This window comes from Lontra canadensis, unplaced genomic scaffold (genome assembly GCF_010015895.1).
Source record: "Lontra canadensis isolate GAN:19392208 unplaced genomic scaffold, GSC_riverotter_1.0 scaffold122, whole genome shotgun sequence".
Lineage (NCBI taxonomy): Eukaryota > Metazoa > Chordata > Mammalia > Carnivora > Mustelidae > Lontra > Lontra canadensis.
This window is the reverse complement of record NW_022631116.1, coordinates 3,119,355-3,141,655: the sequence shown is the minus strand read 5'-3', so window position 1 is coordinate 3,141,655 and position 22,301 is coordinate 3,119,355. Positions and strand designations below refer to the sequence as shown.

The 22,301-nt window shown below is 43.7% G+C and overlaps 1 protein-coding gene across 2 annotated transcripts in view; it reads right to left on the bottom strand.

Moving 5' to 3' along the window:
- Window positions 1-612: 612 nt before the first annotated feature.
- The window catches only part of ULK2 (unc-51 like autophagy activating kinase 2), an 82,183-nt gene continuing 60,494 nt past the window's right edge, over window positions 613-22,301 (bottom strand). Inside the window, exons 17-27 of one of the 2 annotated variants that reach the window (XM_032841340.1) lie at window positions 20,684-20,764; window positions 18,309-18,595; window positions 16,591-16,778; window positions 15,875-15,978; window positions 9,490-9,639; window positions 7,738-7,946; window positions 5,831-6,009; window positions 5,119-5,237; window positions 4,584-4,741; window positions 1,760-1,895; window positions 613-963 (exon numbers count right to left, since the gene is read on the bottom strand). In XM_032841340.1, coding sequence (XP_032697231.1) covers window positions 905-963; window positions 1,760-1,895; window positions 4,584-4,741; window positions 5,119-5,237; window positions 5,831-6,009; window positions 7,738-7,946; window positions 9,490-9,639; window positions 15,875-15,978; window positions 16,591-16,778; window positions 18,309-18,595; window positions 20,684-20,764 — 1,670 coding nt within the window. In that variant the 3' untranslated portion in view covers window positions 613-904. The remainder of the gene's footprint in view (window positions 964-1,759; window positions 1,896-4,583; window positions 4,742-5,118; window positions 5,238-5,830; window positions 6,010-7,737; window positions 7,947-9,489; window positions 9,640-15,874; window positions 15,979-16,590; window positions 16,779-18,308; window positions 18,596-20,683; window positions 20,765-22,301) is intronic. The other variant, XM_032841341.1, reaches the window with a different exon arrangement.

Here is a 22,301-nt window from a genome sequence, read left to right as displayed (position 1 = left end):
AAAAAATACAACCGAAAGCAAACGGCCGGCAACTCAAAAACGCCACTGAGAAAATCTGTATGTGTAGATGGATAGGTTAAAAAAATGCAAAGGTTCACACGAACACAAGTCTTTACCATTTAAAAGTCCACTAGAGGTTACATGTGAATTCTGGAAAGGGTGTGTGTATATAACATAATCAAGTAAAATATTTTAAACAAGTCCATTGTGCCTCAGTTAGTTTTAAATTGCAAAATCCAATACACAGGTGTTTTAATAAATTAGTGCAATACGAAAGAGTTTGGAAGATGAACATGTGTCCATATCGATCAAATGGAAGAGTTCACCACTTCTGCCAAGAGGCCTCTCTCAGCTCGTTCTCGAGCTCGCTCTTCCTGGGCTGTCGACGGATGCGTGTCAGGTTCAGACAAACTGACCCCAGTTATCACACTGCCTGGATGAGATGTTGATTTTTATTTTATTTTATTTTATTTTTATTTTATTTTATTTTATTTTATTTAGTTTATACCTCAGTAAACGCGTGGAATTTCACACACTGCCCTGGTGAACTGAGTATAAAGCCACCTACTTTGTTCCCTTCTTAATTATCCTTAGGAATAACTGCACTGATCATTCTATTTCTAAGGTCCATTTATTGACCCCGTCAAAACTGAGAGCCAAGTGGAATATTTCTGCTTCTGCTTCTACAGAGAAAAGGGAAGGGCAGACGCCTCCAATAAGGCAGATTTCCTACAAGTCTGTAGTTTTTTTTGGGTGGTTTTCCTTTTTGAAGTCATGCTTGTTCTTTGGTAGTCACCAGGTGGGAGACTAGGGTTTCCTGGGGCTGGGGAAACAGAACCCAAGCTGTCATCCCAAACCTCTCTCCTCAGTCCCACTGCTGGTCCAGGGACGAGCCTGCAGCTGCTCACAGGGTCGCGGAGCTACAACAGAGTGCTGACAATCTTCTTTCAATACTAGTTTTATCTAGAAATAAAATAAATTCATAATGAAAATCATGTCTATTGTCAAAACCAAAGCAAGAAGAACTAATGGGAAAAAAACCAAACCCATCACCATTAATTCTCCACGTGCACCCTTGTCCCTGACCTTTCTTTGGCCCAAAGTTGGCCATTCTGAGTATTTTGTCTTCCTTCTGCCTGATAATTGTTTGGATGTAATTTCCAGCTCGGTGACGTGCAGTGGCAAAACTTCGGCTGGCACGTAAAACACAGGACATTTAGGTCTGAATGGCCAGCTTGCTCCCAAATGCAAGTCATTTCAGAACTGGCATCCCTTCGAGGCTGTGTGGTATGAGCACGTACACTCCGAAGGGCCCACCATCCCCTCCTCAAAACCCAGGGCTTCTTTCTGATAATGATACCATCACCCGGCAGCCTATTGATCCCCACTCTGCTGTCTATCCTACATCTACCCTGGAGTCTTCATAAAAGTCTTCAGTCACCAATAAGTTCACGAGGCTTAGAACAGTTGCCTTTATTATTATTAACAATAAAACCAAAGCTCTCTACAGACACAAACACACATCTGCCAACACGGTCATGCAGTGTGAAAATCCGAAGCCACCAGGACTTCATGTGCATTATCTCGAGCCCTCGAACAACTCTCTCATCTTCCAGTAGAAGAAACAGACCACGGGAAGGGTAAGGGATTGGCCCAAAGCCAAGATCCAAACCCAGGCCGTATGGTGCCGAACTCTGCTCACTCCTCCTGCTGCACCTGTAGGAGACAACTGGGTTGTCTGTCTTCTAAGTCAACTTACATTTATGTACATTTTCGATGTCGGCAGGGTCCTGGAGAATCTTAGTGAGGCCTTCCAGAAGAAGGGCTGCCCTATGGTAGCGATAAACGATGTCTTCGGTCTGCTGAAACATCTCATCCAGGGCGGCAGACTGAACCTGAAGCCAAGTTGGCAGAAATGAGAAGAGTCTCAACTTTTCCCAAAAAATACGAATCCATCTGAGCAAATGCAGCTTTTAATGGAATCTATCTAAAATTAACACATTTGACAAAATGATATCCTCTACCAAACTATATAAAACTCAAAAATTCATCAGAGAGGCAAAATAAAACAGGAGCTTCTTGACGAAAGAGTTTGTCTGCGATCTCACGTCATCTCAGACTCAGACGCAGGACTCGCAAAACTTACGCTCCTGAACTGGCTCTTCTAGGACTGCACTAAGAAGCTTCTTTTAAACATACACTTTCACACTAGCGCAGCCTGACACTTCATTAAAGTACATTTTGTAATAATAATGGGGCGTCTGGGTTGCTCAGTGGGTTAAATCCTCTGCCTTCGGCTCAAGTTGTGATCCCAGGGTCCTGGGATAGAGCCCTGTGTCGGGCTCTCTGCTCAGCAGGGAGCCTGCTTCCTCCTCTCTGCCTGCCTCTCTGCCTACTTGTGATCTCTGTCAGTCTGTCAAATAAATAAATAAAATCTTTAAAAAAAAGTACATTCTGTAATAAGTAAGTGGTGTTAAAAGTCATCTCTTAGCGGGGCGGCCCGGGAGGGGAGGGCGCGGAGGCTGCGAGGGGGGGGGGGAAGTCATCTCTTTGCTTGTTTTAACCAAAGCATTTTCAAAAGGGTGTAGTTGTTCATTCGTTCAGAGATGTGTGATGAGCACCTTCCCGTGTTCCCGGCGCTCCGCACATGGTGAAGGAGAGCGCACCGTCTAGAGGGACGCGTGGGGCTGGGAAACATGGCATCCTAACGCCAAGGGATACGTGGTACTAGAGAGGGAGCCCCAGAATGGTAGGGAATACACGCTGGGTGCGTCTAACCCAACTATGGATGGAGAGAAGATCAGGGAAAGCCTCCAGGAAGTGGTGTTTAGGCTGAGTCTGGAGGAGAAGCAGGAGATGGCCAGGTGATGGGAAAGGTGGGGAGGAGCTTTCCAGAAAGAAGGGACAGCAGAAGTAGTCACAGGTTGTGAGTATTTCAGAAGTTTTCCCAACAGTATTCTGAAATGAGGCCCAGACGGCATCACTTAGGGTGAGTCAGCGAACCAGGACTTAATGCCCAACCTGAACGCAGTCTCGGTCACTCAGGAATGTGACGTTACCCAGTCAACATGGCATTTCCTAGTCAATGGACACATTCTGCTCCCTCTTAGGAGGGCAACTTTGCCTGAACAATGCACTTCTGACTAATAAATTCCATTCTTCTTTTTTATGACCTCTCCTTCCCTTTTAAAAACCTTTGTTTTATTGAGCTCAGCAGAGGTCCCCACCGCTTGTTAGGTGGGATGCTGCCTGACTTGTGAGTCATTTAACAAAGACAGATCTCCAGTTTTACTTGGCTGAATTTTGTTTGTCAACATTCTCTTTAATCATTAAATGCCAGGACTGTCAGTAACCCAGTATCCTAATGTATTTGTCGATATCATCCGTGTCTTCCAAACAATACTTTAAAGTCACTTACAATTAAAAAAAAATTGGGGTACAGAAAGTCCATTCTGAAAAGGAAGAAGAAAAAACTAACTAAAGATAGTGCTAGTATCAGTGAGTTTGCTGTGCAGCCTGGGCAAACTTACTCAAGCTACACTGCTCTTATTATCAGAAAAGAAAGAAGCGCCATAAGTGCTTTGGAGAGAACATTTTTCCTGGCAAACTTCTAAAAATCATATACCATATGAAGTCTTAATTCAGTACAGAGTGACAGAATGCATATTATTCATAGCAATAGTTTAGAGCAAAATAATATCTGTTATTTTTATCAACAGTTTATATTCCAAAATTATTTTCCTATGACTTGATAATGGCTTTCAAAATGAGGCCAAGGGTAATGTAACAGTACAATTCCAAGTGGACAAATTTGGAGGGGAGGTGGGAGAAAATAAGATTGGTCAATAATTCCCCCCACTTAATCACTTCTTTAACAGTCCCTAATTTCATCTCTACTTCAGAGCAATTTCCCCCCCATGAGACAGAAACAATATTTCCAATAGTACAACAATACAGTTGGAAAAGCAGATTTTACTTTGCGTCTTTACTCAGGTAAGGTCAGTAAGCAGAGTCGGGGCACATGCACTGGTGAACAGCAGGACTTCTCCTAATGTTTTATTCCCAAATTTCTGAAACAGTAGAAAATGCAGAAAATGCAGATCTAGCTAAAGATGCAAAGTATAAAAAGATTAGACTGTGCCTAATATGACCAACTTTTAAGAGGTACAATAAAATGTCACCACGTGTGGTAGCCAATGTCAATTAATGTGTTTCTTGGGCTAATGACATCCAATTACCCCTGTCATTAAGAGGGAGTCACAATGTTTGGGGCTTGGGAATGGTTAAGGGCAGAAACTTTTTTTAAAAGGATAACGTCAAAGGGCGCCTGGGTGGCGCAGTTGGTTAAGCCTCTGACTCTTGGTTTTGGCTCAGGCTGTGATCTCAGGGTCGTGAGACTGCGTCCTGCATCGGGCTCTGTGCTGAGCGCAGAGTCTGCTTGAAACTCTCTCTGCCCCACCCCACTAGTGCGATCTCTCTCAAAATAAATACATCTTTAAAAAATAATAATAAAGGGAAAATGCCAAGTAGGTATTCAACTCAGAAGATCGGCCTATATGATATTCAATATTTAAAAGGGTTACCATTTCGACAGCACAAGTATAGATGAGTTTCTCTGCAGTCACGCTGTTGATTTCATCAATAAATCTCTGTTTGTCAGAGAAGAAGCGATTCAGCTTTTCTGTAAGTTTCTTGCACATGGTGATGCAGAATTTGTATCGTTCATTCAGATTTTTGACAACTGGAAAGAAGTCGAGATGAGAGCTAATTTTAATTTTCCTCCCAAAATAAAAATAAAGTCACAGTGACATGCACCTTTTCTGCCAATTTAAGGAAAGTGGCACTAAATGATCCTTGGGGGAAAAAAATGACCAGAAATCAGGTTCTTTCATGGGTTCTCTTCCGGTTAAGGAAAAGTTGAGAATAAAGAAAGCCCTTTTGGCTGTTCTCTGTATCAATTAAATGGCAAGAGCACAACCCAGAAAAGTCAGCATCTTTGCCCATCTAAGAGTTTTTACTAGCACAGACACCACATCAAACTCTCTCTCGGTGTAAAGGGGAAGAGGGCGGCGCGAGGGCGCGGGCGTGGACGCGGATACTGTCGCACACCCCCTGTACCTTGTTTCACAGCCGTGGACGGGCTCAGCTTCCCGGACTTGATCTGGGCTTTGGCGAGATGCAGAGAGGCTGCTAAGAGCTGTGCGGCTTTCATGTATAACACCAGCTGCTCCACGCGCCTGCGCCGGAAGGAAGGCAGAGAGTGTTATCTGCGAGCCAATGCCCCCCACTCCACCCTCTACGCATCGGGTCACCAGGGAGCATTTCTAAAGGAGTATCATCCTCCTTGACATTTTTTTAAAAAAATATTTTATTTATTTATTTAACAGAGAGAGAGAGATCACAAGTAGGCAGAGGGAAAGGCAGAGAGAGGGGGGCAGGAGGCTCCCCACTGAGCAGAGAGCCCAATGCAGGGCTCGATCCCAGGACCCCGAGACCGTGACCTGAGCCGAAGGCAGAGGCTACATTTTTAATGCACAAATAACTCCTGAAGGAAAAAGGTTCAGCACAGAAAAAAACGTGTGTGAAAAGACTCAAGAACCAATACAACCTCTTCATCATCAAATACCTTCAACAGTATAAGTCACAAGGAAGAGGCAATACTAAGGCTGCAGAATCTTCGAGTCTTGGCTCACAAGTGGAATCTAGGCCAGTGACATAACCAAGCTCTTCATGAGACACAATCTCTAGTGTCTGACAGGACCTCCATCTCAGACACGAATTTACAGAAAGCAGGGAGAATTTGGAAGCGAACGACAAAGGGGGCACGTACCCCCAGTCTTTGCTCAGCTGGCTGATCTGGTCCACGACCACACTCTCCTGGATCTGGTACAAGGAGACAGCGGATGTGCACAGCTCCGGGTGGCCGCCCCGCACGGCCGTCAGGTCCAGCACGCACTCCGTGAACATCAGCATCACATTGAGGTGGCGTAAGGTGTCTGTGTGTTCTCTCTGTGGCAAAGCCAAATTGTCTTAGAAACTTAGAAACTAAGAAGACGGGCATACTTGTTTCTGTATGTACACCGCGGCCGAAGCTACTGTGTTTTTATACGTACGAACATCAGAATGAGTAGAACAGACTACAATTTTTAAATTCCCCAAAACTAGTAGGAAAATAAGCACAGGTGAAACACAATGTGGGTGTGTGGGTGTGTGCATGCGTTTGTGTGTATGGATGAGAGCAGCCACAAAATTAAGTTTCAAAGATATGAGGTCACGTGCTTTTACTAGAAACCGTAATGACAACAACAAAACTAAACAATAAAATCAATATCTGAGACAAAACATGACAAAATAAATACCGGGATTGAAAGGCTATTCCATACACTAAACCACACTTCTTGACAGTTCTGCAAATTCTACTGACTTACAGTTTGAGAGATGCTTTATTTTAATTTCCAGTGGGTTTTCAGTTCACAGTGATTCCTGACACCAAAGCTCTAAAATCTTGGTGAGCTGTCCAGTTAGTTAAAGAGGGGAGTAAGCGTAGACATAATAGCATGCATTAAAAATGAGTAGTCTAAAATTAGTTTTGTTTTGAGATGTGTTTTTAGCTATAAATGTTTCTTGAAATCCTAACTAAGACTAAGCTTCTCATTCTCCTTTTAGGATTAAAAAAGGATGAAAATCATTTCCTTGAGAAAGGAGAATAAACCAATTAACTTGTGACGGTCTCCCTACTCTCTTACATATATATGTATACATATATATATGTATATATATGTATATGTATCTATAGTATATTCTATACTCTTACATATATATGTATACATATATATTCTAATATACCGTTAAATGTACTGGAAAACAATTTGTGTCTAATTTGATTGAAAATACTCTGACAACTGCCTTTCCAACTGTAGCCCTGGGTTAAACACATGTTCAAAATTACGACTAAATTCGCTAAGAAATCACTGATATATTTTGCATGCACCATTTTATAACTTCTATGTGAAATACCTAATTCTCATTCACACAAAACAGAAATGCTAGAGGTCCAGCATAGAGAGAGCATCTGTTCTCTGTTGGTCTGGAGAACTGATCATTTTAACCGGAAATGCAAGCCAAGTCAGCACTGTAATCAGCAGGAGGACACAGTGTGGGCTCCCAAATGCTGTCCGGGAGGCAGGACTGAGGAACTGAACTGGCACAGCCTTTGCAGTCACCGAATGAACCTCGCCTGTTCTCAGTCTGTGTTCGCAGGATTCTGATGCGGGTCTCCCTGCACAACGGGCTCCAGGAGGGCAGGGGCTGGTCTACCAATGCGAGCATCTGCCTGCTAGGGTTATTTCTCAGGGTTAGTGACGCATCTCATTACGCTTGATTACTTTTTAAGCCTAAGTGTGTCATTTTTATGTTATAAAGAAAAGCAAACACTGAAAATAAAAAGTTCTGGTTTCAGGACCAAGATTATGCTTTCCAAGTCCTACCGATGGAAAGAAACTAAACTTCAGACGAAAAATCTGTATCTGTCACTTCCCATCAACCAAAGCTTGTTCTGGATGAGTGTCACTGTCCACATTATTCTGAAAGCCTGTCAGCAGTGGCTTTCAAATAGAAAAGACAAGGCGAGGTAAAGAAAAGAAAAACAACAACAAAAACAAAAACAAACAGGCACTTTTGGGAGCAGTCTGCTCTCCGCTCCCCCGTGGCTAGAAAGCCCTCCGCGGCTCTTCTCACCTCCATCAGCGTCTCCTCCGGCAGCTCCGGGGCTTCAAAGGTGACGAGCCCCTCCAGGCTCGGGGGTGAAGCACCATATGGCATGTATCTCAGGCTGGGAGCAGCCTCAGCTCCCGGAGGGGAAGCCCCCCAACCGGACCCCGGCGGGGAGCCCACACACACGCGGCTGCTGGCGGAGCACAGGGAGCCCCCAGGGCTGCTGGAGCCGGCTGCAAGGGGACAGGACTGTGAGCACGTGGGCAGGTGGGCTGCGCCCGCCCCTCCCACCAGCCCGGCAACAGTCACGGACCCCCCAGTGGAGCCTATGAAGAGGTTTAATTTCTCCAAGGTCAACTTTATTCCTTGTTTATACATCTATTTCATCGACATCATCATGGCTAGGTTATTTTTTAAGATTTTATTTATTGATCCGAGAGCGAGTGAGCCAGAGAGAGAGAGAGAGAGAAAGAGAGAGAGATCAAGAGCAGGGGGAGGGGCAGAGGGAGAGGCGGACACCCCACCGAGCAGGGAGCTGGATGCAGGGCTCCTTCCTGGGGTTCCAGGATCATGACCTGAGCTGAGGGCGGCCGCTTCACCGACTGAGCTGCCCAGGCGCCCCTTCATGGCTTGTTTTAAACAAGTTTATAGCGTATACACTTCTCCCCGTAGCGCCATAGTCCTCCTCATCATAGAACGCAGCAGAGGCACAGCAGTTCCGTACACTTCTGTATGTGATGACTGTCTGGAGGATTTACACTATTTCTGGTTTTTTTAAGCCACAGATAACACTGTAATGAAATCCAAAGTTTTCCCTTCTTTTGGATGATTCATTTGTGATTAAGTACTCTGAAGTGGTATTATAAACAGGAATGGGGTTACCAAAGGTCAAATGTTACATCTTCACAGCTCTTGTGACAACTGCCGCACTACTTTCAACCCCAGGTGTGAGCACACAGACCCTACCTACCACACCTGAGCAACGCTGGGCACTCCATCTTCTAGCGCTGGCTGAGCTAACAGGTATAAAATGTCACTTTCTGAACATGACATTTTACTATTATTTAATACTTTCAATAATCTGAAGAACAAGATTGACTCTACTTCCTCTCTCGCTACCTGTTTATAATCCTTTGCTTATAAATCTCCCAACATTTTGATTGGTAACTTCGTAGCAGAAGAGAATTTAAAGGACACAAGGTACAATACAGACAACAATGCTAAATGATAACTCATTTCCAATCCAAGCTAAATACTTCCTTAATTTGGGGTACTAATAACCTATTTATAGAGAATGGATGATAAAACCAGTCTACTGGCCTATCTAAATGCAGGTAGGGCTAAGTGCAAAGATTAGGACCCGGACTATGAAAAAATGTGAAACTGAGGTTTCTAAGAACAAAAGCAAAGATAAACAACCATCTACCATTCCAAAAAATTTACCAGAGGTACTGAAATACGCCTTTAATATAAAGACATAACGAGCACCGCAGACGCGCCGCTCCTTCATCATGGAGAAGTCACAGGTACATTATACCACTATAATACAGTGTTATCAACATGCAGTGCTCTTATCTTACAAAGGTTCCCCCCTACAAATAACATCCCACTTATGCCTTATAACCCCTTTGAGGTCAAGAAAGTGATGATCTCAATGTCACTGGTAAGGAAACTGAAGTCCAGAGAGGCTGAGGGACTCGCCCGAGTCGCATCAAGTCATCGACAGAACACTGCACTCCAAACACAAGCCAAAATGATAATAAGACAATTCTTCACCTGAGGTTGTTCTTGTTCGAAGGACCATATGGGTACAAGTGGGGGCCGTGGCACTGTGTGGAGGAGATCCTACAGTGAACAGGACAGCTCTGGAACTTGCTGCTGTTCCTATAGGAGGTGCCAGTCCACCACCACAAGCTCCTGCAGGGGCTACAGCGAAAAGTTCACACAATGTTACGTCGCTTCCATGGTGTTTTGATTTGGGGGCGGGGTTACAGGGAAACCATTACTTTTATAGTTGGGTTTCTGGGGGCTTTTTTACATTAGGTACTTATTACTCTTAACGTCAGAAAGTCAACACAGATCTGCATTAGTAGTATTTTACAGTACTCTCTTCTCAGCTGTGAACCTTCCTTACACCAAAAGTGACTCAGAGTCACTTCATAGACTTCTAAGGGACATGAGCTGCTGTCACACCTGTTATGGATCATTCGAAAAAGTTGAAACCAAGAACTTAGGATAAAAATATGAGGGAAAGATGAAGGGAGATCAGCACTCTCCACGGTGTAAGAGCCAGAGAAAGTTGAGTCAAAGTACACGTGGGCCTTGGAATTGCAGCCGTATATCTGTCAGGAAGAAATGGGGGTGGACCCAATGTCAGGGGCCCTGATGGGCTGGTGTGGGTTAAAGAAAGGGAAGGTGGAAAGTCCCTCTCCACCAAACTACACAGAATCAACAAAAGGTGTCCAAAGCCTTTTCACACTCAAGCATCTCAAAAACATTACATTTCTGAGGACACAGAATGGAGGTGGGAGTTAACAACACAAATCACAAATTTAAAACCAGATACAGAAAAAACCTACCATCAGTGTCCATCCTATCCACAACAGAGCATAACAAACTTGAAGCATCTAATTAACAGAACAGAGAGTTTATACAAATCTCCTAGGAAGCCACGAACTGTAAGTGGAAATTAATTAAACAGTATCTATTTGTAGGTATTCATGTATTTAAATATGGTTATGGATGTATTTTAAGAGACAATGACCCCACTTCTTTTAAGGTCTTAAGTTTTTCCTATTACCAGCAGTTTTTATTTTCAGAAATGGAGACTTCATGATTAGAAAGAGAAATCTGATTTCGAATGATGACAGTAAAGTTCATGTGGAAAAGAGAAGAGAAAAAGAGGATAAAAATGATCAAAGATGCATTTTATGCCTAAATGTTGTTTAGGGAGAAAAATCTGGTTTCATACACACAAACTTGGACTTAAATTACAACACATATTCATGCAGACCTTACAAACCCTATAAATTTAAATTAATTTGTAAAAGGGGATGAGACATAATACGGTTTTTCAAACAAGTTAATTCCAAAAACTGTTCCACTCGTAATGACTGACTTCTGGAAAACAGCACACAGAACGACGACTTTCAGAATGGCTGTGTTAAGTGTGAGCAGCATCAGAGGCCTGCTTCTCAGTGAAACAACTGTAACTGGTGAAAATTAATTTTCTTATTCATTTCAGAAAGAGAGTGGGGAGTAGGGGGTGAGAGACACAGAGTCTTAAGCAGACTTGGCACTGAGCAGGGAGCCCAACATGGGGCTCGATCTCACGACCCTGAGATCACAACTGAGCAGAAACCAAAAGTCACATACTTAACTAACTGCGTCACAGAGGCACTGCGGTAAAAATTCTTTCTTTAACAAACAACCACTTAGGGGCACCTGGGTATATGCACCCTTATGTTCAATGCAGCATTATTTACAATAGCAAAGATATGGAAGCAACCTAACTGTCCATCAACAGATGACATGGATAAAGAAGATGTGGTGTAGGTGTTTTACTTATACAGTGGAATATTACACAGCCATAAAAAGGGATGGGCTCTTGCCCTTTGTGACAACATGGATGGACCTAGAGGGTATCATGCCCAAGTGAAATAACTCAGACTGAAAAAGACAAATACCATGTGATTTCACTCACATGTGGAACTGGAAAAACAAAATAAACAAAAAGCAGAATTAAACCTATAAATACAGAGAACAAACAGATGGTTGCAAGAGGGAGGGGAGGTGAGGGGAAAAAGGCAAAATGGGTGAAGAGGAGTAGAAGATACAGGCTTGCAGTTAAGAAATGAGTAAGTCATGGGAATAAAAGGTACAGCACAGGGAATACGGGCAAGGATACCATGATAGTGATGTATGGAGACAAATGGCAGCTACCCTTGTGGCGAGCACAGCGTAATGTATAGAGATGCTGAATCACTATGTCGTACACCTAAAGCTAATGCGAACTTGTATGTCAACTATACTCAAATAAGAAAAATTTTAAAGTAAAGTATGATCATAATGTCTCATCAAATAGAGAATATCATTAAAGAGAGAGATTATAAAAAAGAACCAAGTGCAAATTCAGGAGTTAAAAAGAACAATAACTGAAATTAAAAATTCACTACAGGGGTTCAACAGCACATGTGAACTGGCAGAAGGAAGAATCCATGAACTTGAAGATAAATCGATAGAGACTGTACAATGTGCATCACAGAGCGAAAAGAGAGCCTCAAAAGAACTAGGAGACATCACTAAGTGTACCTATGCATAATGTGTATTATATGCATGCTAGGGGTGCCAGGAGGAGAGGAGAGGCAGAAAAAAGCAGAAAAGAATATCCAAATAAATAATGGCTGAAAATTTCTCAAGTCTGATGAAAAACATTAATCTGTATATCCAGGAAGCTCAACAAACTCAACGGAAGATAAACTCAAAGAGAGCCACACCCAGAAACATCACAGTAAAAGCATAAAAGCCAAATACTAGGAGACAGCCTTCGGAGCAGTAAGAGGAAAATCATGTGTCACATGCAGAGGTTTCGTTCAGTCTAAGCTCAATTTGGAAAGTACAGCCAACTTAACAATATTAAGTCTTCTGATCTATACATACAGGGTTTCTTTCCATTTATTCATGTCTTCTTTAATTTATCTCATCAGTGTTTTGTAGTTTCCAGAACCAAAGTTTTATAGTTTACAAGTATAAATTTGTTCCTAAGTATTTTATTATTTCTGATGGTATCTTACACAGAATTGTTTTCTTAATGTCACTTTCAGATTGTTTCTTGCCAGTGTATAAGAAATACAGTGGATTTTGGGGTACTGATCTTGTACTCTGCAATGCTGCTGAATTTATTAGTTCAAATAGTTTTTTAGTGGATTACTTAGGATATTCTACATACAAAATCATGCCATCTGTGAAGAGAGGTAGTTTTACTTCTTCCTTTCCAAGCTGGGTGTTTTGTTTTTTGTTTTTGCTCCACTGCCCTGGTTAGAGCCTCTGATACAATGTAGAATAGAAGTGGTGAGAATGGGTATCTTTGTCTGTTTCGTGATCTTACAGGGAAAATATTCAATCTTCCACCTTCAAATACGATGTTAGGTTGTGCATTTTTCATAGATGTTCTTTATCAGGTGCGTAAATTCTATCTCTAGCATATTGAGTATTATGTATTACATTAACTGATTTTCATATGTGAAAGCAACTTAGCAGTCCAGGAGAAAATTTCACTTCATAAAATTTCCATTTCACAATGGAAACTCAAGGACCCAGAATAACCAAAACAATCTTGAAAATGGAGAACAAAGGACTCTCATTTCCTTGGTTACTTATAAAGGTATAATAAGGCAGTATGGTACCAACACAATAAAAGACACATAGATTGGTGAAATAGAATTAGGATCCAAAAATAAACACATTTATAGTCGACAGATTTTTCTGACAAGGCTAACAAAACAATGCAATATGGAAGAAAGAATAATCTTTGCAATAAACGGTGCTGGCACCACTGAATATCTATACACAAAAGAATGAAGTCGGACCCCTACATCACATCATCCACAAGAAAGTCAGTTAAAGTGGATCACAGGTCTACATGTAAGAGCTAAGATACAAAACTCTCAGTAAAGGGGCGCCTGGGTGGCTCAGTGGGTTAAGCCTCTGCCTTCGACTCAGATCATGATATCGGGGTCCTGGGATCGAGTCCTGCATCGGGCTCTCTGCTCAGCAGGGAGCCTGCTTCCCTCTCTCTCTGCCTGCCTCTCTGTCTACTTGTGATCTCTGTCAAATAAATAAATAAAAAATCTTAAAAAAAAAACAACCTCTCAGGAAAGAATACAGAGTTAGGCAAGGGTGTCAGATGTTATTTAAGAAGGGGTATCTATGGAAACCCAAAAAGAACATAGAGAGGTTTAGCCTGACACCTACAGCTACAACAAACACTAAGCACAGCCTAACTCCTAAACGGGAAAACAAAAAAACTTCATGATATTTAATTCAATTCCTGCTATCCAATATATCAGGTCAGGCTTTCAAAAAAAAAAAATTAAAAGATATACTTAATGGTAAAAACAGTTTGATGAAACAGAGCAATCTTCATAACCAGACTCACATACAGCACAGACTGGAATTATCAGACTAAAAATTTAAAATAAATATGGTTAATATGCTAAGGGCTCATTAGGGAAAAGTAAACAACATGTAAGAAGAGATTGGTAACATAAACAGAGAGAATGGAAACTCTACAAAAGAATCAAAAGGAAACATTATAAATCAAAATCACTGAAACAGAAATGAATAATGCATTTGATGAGCTCCCCAGTAGATGGACATGGCTCAGGAGAGAAACAGTTAGCTTGAAGATGAGCCAATATCAACTTCCACAACTGGAAAGCAAATACAAAGAAAAATGAAAACAAAGACGGAATAGTCAAGAACTGTGGGACAGCTACAAAAGTATAGCATATATGTAAAGGGAATATCAGAGGGGAAGAGAGAGAGAACGGAACAGAAGAAATATTTGTAGTTGTAATGATCGAGAATTTTCCAAAATTACTGCCAGAACCAAACCACATATCCAGGAAGCTCAGAGAACACCAACCAGGATGAATACCAAAAAAACTACACCTAGACATATATCAAACTGCACAGAATCAAAGACAAGGAAAAAATCTTGAAAGAAGCCAAAGAAAAAGCACCTCACCTATAGAAGAACAAGAGTAAGAATTACATTGGACTTCTCTTCAGAAACCATGCAAGCAAGAAAAGAGTGGAGTAGTCTCTTTGGATTAGAAACCATGTTCAATCAGATATTTGATGGTCCAGATTATTTCCTTCTTCAGATGCTAATGGGAGAGTCAGTAAAAAATTATAGAGAAAATGAGAAAAGATTACAATGGTGAATCCCAAATTTAGGTGTATATTATTATATACATAATAATCATGGAGAGGGTATTTTTTTTGAGATTTTATTTATTTATTTGAGAGAGCATGAGTGGGGGTGGGGAGGGGCAGTGGGAGAGGGAGAAGGAGGCTCCCTGCTGAGTGGGGAGCCCAATGTGGGGCTCGATCCCAGGACCCTGGGAGCATCACGTGAGCTGAAGGCAGACACTTAACCAACTGAGCCACTCAGGAACCCAGGAGTTTGTTAAAAGTACTGATTCCCAGAATCCATTCCCTGAAAATTTGGTTAAATAAGTCTGGGTTATGGTCCACAACCTGCCCTTTGTTTTATTTTTTGATAAGCAGTAATCCAAGTAATCTAGTTGTAGATCTGTAGACATAACAGTCCCTGAAACAACTATGAAAAAGGCTAGGGGATCTCAGTGACCCATGGTATTTTTTTATAGGATCTACTCACTCACTGTATAAGAAATGCTCAAGAGTACAAGTGTATTTAAGCTAACTTTGGTCAGTATTACCCCACCAATAAAAACCAATCTTGGGTCAGAATTCCTCCTAACTCAGAACTGGTGGTGATTAAGACACCCCACAAGCATCTGTCTGATGTGCTAAGAGAAAAGATGAAGTGGCAGGGAGTGGGTGAAGAAATCTCAGGGAGTGTGTGAACAGTCAGCAGAAGCAGATAGGTAAAACAATTATTTCTCCTGCCCTCCAACCTGGCCAAAGATGTCCATGGACTAATGTCTGGAACCTGTAAATAGGCTACATTACATGGCAGAAGGTAATTAAAGTTGCAGATGGAACTGGCTTAAACATAAAGAGATTATCCTAGATTATCCAGCAGGTCCAACGTAATCACAAGGGTCCATTAAATGTAGAATAGGGAGGCAGGAGGTCGGAGTCTAGACCGGCCATCGTTGGCTTTCAAGATGGAAGGGGACCCCAAGCCGAGGAATGAGGGCAGTCTCTAGATGCTGGAAAAGCCTAGGAAATGCATTCTCCCCTACAGCCTCCAGAAGGAATGCAGCCTTGTCAACATACTGATTTTAGCCCAGAGAAACCCACTGCAGGCCTCTGACCTCTGAAACCGTACAACGCTATGTTTGTGTTGTTTTAAAAACAGCACACTTGTGCTAATCTGTGGTAGCAATAACAGTAAACCAATGCACATACTAGCAAATTACTTACCTAGAAAGAAACCCCATTTTCTTACCTATATCCATTGGTCGTTCTGTATTTAAACTGTCCGTGCTGCCCTGATGTCCACCTAAAGGTATCTTCGCTTGTTGGTCTGATAATTTCCCAGCACTGACAGATCTAGAAAGAAGGCATGACGTTCATAATGGAAAGTATACTTTATTTAATTTTTAAAATTTATTTATTTATTTATTCATTCATTCATTCATCAGAGAAAGAGAGAGCACAAGCAGGCAGAGAGGCAGGCAGAGGCAGAGAGAGACGCACACTCCCTGCTGAGCAAGGAGCCTAATGTGGAACTGGATTCCAGGACCCTGCGATCATGACCTGAGCTGAAGACAGAGGCCACCCAGACATCCCTGGAAAGTATACTGTAAAAATCCCAATATTTAATAATAAGGGAGATTAAAGCCAAGCCACAAAACGGTTAAAGGGAAGTCAGAGAATGAGGAGACAAAAAGTAGATACCAGACAATTCAGGGCAGAGACGAACTTCAATAACCCAAACAAAAAGCAGACCTAGAACATTCAGGAAATTCAGTGAGGACTCTGTATTCAGTCACAGGAAGCACCTGTGGTTTTCAGAGAATCTTAATGTATACAGTTCATATCATTACCCAAGTGGTGTAAACCAGCTGCTAAACTAATTTGGTCTGGTTTGTCTTTATCATAGAAAGAGATGTGCTATTGCAGTTTTCACACTGAAGGCTGGGAGGAAACGGTGTCTTTTACCTGCCAAACACCGCTTTGTTCTGCTGCTCAGGCTTCTGCCTCTCGCCGCCTTGAGCTAGGAGACAATGAGGGCACTCCCGTGGGTCGCTCCCGTCTTTCGTCTGCCCTTCAGAGGGCCCGTGGCGAGTCACCAAGGCTAGCAGGTTGGAAGACGCCTGCGTTTTAGGTATTTTGAAAGGAGCCGTGGTCTGAGGAAATACACGCAAGCCGGTTACTACCCCGCATGCAGCATTCAGAATCGTCAGACCGAAGTCAGACCTCGATTCACATCCTGACTCTTCCACTGACAGCCTCTGCAGCCGTGGACAGCTCACTCGTTCTCTCTGGCCTCAAATTCCTTTCTTCGGGAATCAGTGGCATCATATATAAAAAGCATTCGGCATGAAGTACTTAGACTGTGCCTGGCTCACGGCAAGTCCTCCTTAAATGGTAGCTATTCAGTATCACCATGAATCTTTTCTACCAAGCACAGTAGCCCCCATCAAGGCTTCGCCTTCTGTGGCCGACCCTGGTCTGGAAGCAGGTGATCCTCCTTCCGATACACCGGCAGAAGGTCAGTGGTAGCCTAACGCTGGGTCATATGCCTACATCACTCCCTCACTTCATCTCCCCACGCAGGCCTGTTCCCACCTCACATCCTCCGCTCCTCCCTCTCCCAGTGCCCCTCCCGCCATCACTTGTGCTTTCTCTCTCTCTCAAATAAATAATTTTTTTAAAGATTTTATTTATTTATTTGACAGAGATCACAAGCAGGCAGAGTGGCAGGCAGAGGGAGAGGGAGAAGCAGGCTCCCCGCTGAGCAGGGAGCCTGATGTGGGGCTCGATCCCAGGACCCCGGGATCATGACCTGAGCCGAAGGCAGATGCTTAACTGACTGAGCCCCCCAGGCACCCCAATAAATAAAATCTTAAAAAAAAAAAACGGCCCCATGATTATTATATATTATATATATTTTCGGTGTATTGTGAGAAAGAGAGACCACATTCACTTAACTTTCACTGTGGCCTATTATAACTCTTCTATTGTATTATCAGTTATGGTTATTAATCTCTCACCGTGCCTAACTTATAAATTAAACTTTATCGTACTATCTGTGGTTTCAGTCAACTGCGGAGGGTCTCGGAGCACATCCCCGGGGGACAAGGGGACTACTGTCGCGAGCTCAGCTAAGCTACCCCACAGCACTGCGGACTCCGCATCACTCCATGTGGCCACGCAGCTGCAGGGCCTTAAACGGACACCGGCCCCGCGTGCAAGTGCAGGCCCTCGAGAGCAACTGTGGTCACAAGTACATTTAAATTCTGGAGATGACTCCTCCAACACCCCTGGTGGTCTAGTCTTGCTAGACCCCTTGCTTTCCCCTTGGATGTTGCACACACGAAGACTCGTGTGGAGCTTACTAGAATCCCATTTTTTTGGCTCAAACTGACCAATCCTGCTTTAGCTCAGGAACCCCAAAGTCCTCCATCCCGGACCCTAATAAAGGCATGTGCCCTGGGTCCTGTCTCTGTCTGCACCTGCCTGGACGTCCCCGTGTAGGCTCTTGAGGCATGCCAGGTACTTCTGCCAAGACACGTGAGCAACGGACTTCTCTGTTCCCGTCTCTCTGTGGTGGTCTGCTGCCGGACCTGAGCTCACCACACAGCACCCCGTGCTCCACGTAATGAACGTTAACTGAACAAAGTCGTCATGCCGACTAAAGAGCTTAACGAACACACCTTAGTAGGAGAGCCAATGATGGTTGGTAAAGGAGTTTTAAAGAACCAGTCTGAACTGCGAGGAGAGGACCCCGTGTGCTTGGTGGGAGAGGTTCCGAGGCTGCCGGGCCGACTGGGCTGAGGTGAGCAGCTGTACCCAGCCCCGGCGTGGGACGGGCACACAGGGTCTGAGTGCTGCTTTCTGAGTTTCTGCTTGTTCTGGTAGATGTCGGTGAGGGTCGGGGCGCTCTGCAGCCTAGCGCCCGACAGGAGAGACTGTGGTGACGGAGCCGGTGGCCCTGGGGAACCTGCCACGGACACACAGGCAGGTTAACCCAGAGCACAGGCAAACACTGAAGAAGTCAGAGGACAGTTCTCGAAATGGAAAGTCGAGTGAATGTCATGTTCTTCAGGAGATATTTTAAAAATTGTGTATTTGGCAAGAAATGATTTTGGGGATAGGTGGTAATGGTGGTGGGTACGTTAGCCACTCTTAGCAGCAGCTAGCAGATAACTCTAATTAGCACAAGAGAACTACATCATAAATGATCAATGTCAATAAAAACTACAAAAACCTGGGCGCCTGGGTGCCTCCGCTGGTTAAGCGACTGCTTTCCGCTCAGGTCATAATCCTGGAGTCCCGGGATCGAGTCCCACATCGGACTCCCTGCTCGGCAGGGAGTCTTCTTCTCTCACTGACCTCTCTCCTCTCATGTTCTCTCTCTCTCAAATAAATAAATAAAATCTTAAAAAAAAAAAAAAAAAAAACCTACGAAAACCTCGGTTGAACCGAAACCACATGATTTCTACTTATGTGAATGCACACTTGGGGATATCAGTGTATTACTCTCTTTTCTCACCTAGCAGCTAAAAGAAACTTTTCAAACCAATCCAGAATAACCCTTTATCTAATTAAATAATACACTTTTCTGGGATTTTATTTTACTTGTCTAAAAATCACAAGCATATATAGATAATTTAATTATTTTTATTAGTCTCATGAATGAAATTCATTTGTAACCTAAGGCGTCCCTCTTCTCCACAAAGAAAACCCTCGTCCACAGAAACTCTTGCCTCCTCAGGGGACACCGCAGTAAGAGCCCGAGAAATAGGGTCCCGATATGGTGAACGGCTGGCAACAGCAAGAGGACTGCCCCGCATAGACCTTGTTGCCAACTTCAGGTCTACTAAGCCCAGTTACAAATTCTTCGGAGCTTGTTGCAAGCCAAACTACCACCAATAATTTATAGGTACAGACCTATAACCATTATCTTCCCAAAAAGGAAATTGGACCTTTCGCTACTGATTGCTTCTAGCCTGCTTGTGCTCTTTCTCTGACAAATAAAAAAATAAAAAGTAAATAAAATAAAGTATACTTTCCATTATGAACATCGTTCCTTCTTTCTAGATCTGTCAGTGCTGGGAAATTATCAGACCAACAAGCAAAGATACCTTTAGGTGGACATCAGGGCAGCATGGACAGTTTAAATACAGAACAACCAATAATAGCCTAATCTCATCCTAAATCTGGTATTTAATCTTTCAGAATTGGGTTCTGCCGTCTCTCTCTGTGTGTGTATGTGTATATATGCATAAATATGCACATAGAAATAAATAAAATTAGTAGCAGAATGTTATAAATCTGGAGAAAGTTATTTAAGATTTATTTTTAGGGAAACAAAATGTGAAAAACTGAAAAACTAAGAAAAGGTGCTTTTCTCAGTGACACAGGATTCATTTAATTAGCCAACTCCTCAAATTCACATATAAAATTTGACCAATAAAAGTGTGATTTGCACATATCTTTTATATATTTTATATTAAAGCAAATAAACTATATTTCTTGTTTATCTCATGCTAACTAGCAGCTGTTATCAAGAACAGTATTAATCAAAGGAATGAAATTTCATTTTCTAGATTGGTTTTCTTTCCTTTTTTTTTTTCAAAGATTTTATTATTTACTTGACAGAGAGAGAGACAGTGAGAGAGGGAACACAAGCCAGGAGGGGAGGTGGGAGGTGGGAGAGGGAGAAGCAGGCTTCCCGCCGAGCAGGGAGCCTGACACAGAGCTCAATCCCAGGACCCTGGGATCACGACCTGAGCCAAAGGCAGAAACCAACTGAGCCACCCAGGTGTCCCTAGATTGGTTTTTACTATCTACACGACAATGACCAAAATTTAGCTCCGTTAATTAACAATTTCCAGGAGAAAAGATACCCAAAGGAGATATCTGATTAACTATATGATATGCTAAAGCCTATTAGACCAAGATCCTAGAAAGTAGGACAACAGAATATTTCATATCAGTTCTATTCCTTTGGTAAGACTAGAAAAACATAACTCAAATCCACTTATAACAGGATTGAAATTATTAATATGCCAAACAGATCTCCTACCTGATGAGTTTCTACTCCTGGATTCGTGACCCTGAGGATGCCCACAGCAGCACTGACTCAGCTGCTCCGGAATGGTCCCAACTGTGAGCAGGGAAACGGGGAAAGGAGCGAGACGTGATTCAAAACCAGTGCCGGAAGGAGCAGGTGAGCCATGCACCAGCTGCGCCGTACATGACAGTCAGCAAACCCGGATGAGCAAAGCTTTATTCCAGCGGGCACTTACTGACCAGCGTGCAGGGTGCGGGGTGCTGGGCACACAACGATCTAAAGAACCGCAGAACCGGCCTTGAAACAAGGGCAGCAGGAAAGCAAGCCACGGGAACAAACCAATGCCTGCAACCGGTAGGTCACTTCAGACAGAGGAGGAAGGAGCTCGTGGTGTTGGAGGCTGTGGAGCTGCAGGAGGCCCAGCCAGTGGACCGCACAGCCGGCGGATGGCCCAGCTGCTGTCCTTCTGCACCCACCACGATCCTGCCGCCCGTCCCAAGCCTTGCTCCCCGAGGCTGCTCGCAGCCAACACCTGCACGTGGACGTGGCATTCGTTCAGGCTGGTTCAAGCAGGTCAGGAAATTTGGACCATCTAGGGCTTGGGGACACCCCTGGGGCCTGGCTAAAACGTCCTTAGAATTAACTCACTCTAGTCACTCTAGTCAAGGTTCCCGGGCCCACTCCTCCTACTTCCCCTCTCCCTCACAGGGGTCGGGCTGCAACGAGGTCTGAAGGGCCTCCCCCAGAGCCCTCCTTTCCCTGCCCCCCGCACCCATCCCAGGCGCCTCCCCTGTCGTTTTGGCACGTCTCTGCAGCTCCCTTCTCTGCATCCACCTCTGAGAACCCAAACCAACCGGAGGAAGAGCTGGGAGAGCTCAGGGAGATGAAGCAGACAGGAGACGTAGGTCTGTAACCAGGTGGTTACACAGGCAAGCAAGGTTAGAGCCCGAGGAGGGGCCTTTTCCTTGAGGGCAAGGACAAGGCTTGGCTCTTATCTCGGGAGACCCTGAGGTGCCTCAGGAACTGCTGAGGGGGTGAGGGAGGGCCAGGATTTTGTTCAGGGAAGATTTTTCAGCTAAACAGCAGCTTCGGAACCACTGCAATAGGTGTGGTGATACACATTTTTAAAAACTATCATTACAGTGGGGTTTTTTTGAATCAGGGCTCCTAGGCATACTTCAATCCTTCGCACTCTGCCTCCTTTTGGAATTTCTTCATGTTCCCTACTCTTACCTCAGCAGTTTTGCCTGAGAGTTGAGCCCTATACAGGGGTATAAAAATTTACCTTTTAGAAGTAAAAAAATATATATCTATTTATATGGGGGGCCCAGTTTGAGACCTGCTTCCCCGGGGCCCTCTCTGCCCCTGACCCCGCTTTGCCCCGCGACACGGCCACACCGACTCCCTCAGATTCTGCAGTCTCAGCCGCTTTGGCCTGTCTTGCATGTTTTCTGAAGTTGGAGCATTTTGTCTCTCAGTTCATGAAACCTGTGGTTTTAGGTTCGTTTTCCTGTTTGTTTGGGGTTTTGCTGCCTGGGCTGTGGGGCTGCTCGTGCGGGGATCCCCCCTGTGCCCTGCAGACTTCCCAGGCGAGGTGGAAAGACCCAGGCTGAAGCTGCCACCATCTTCC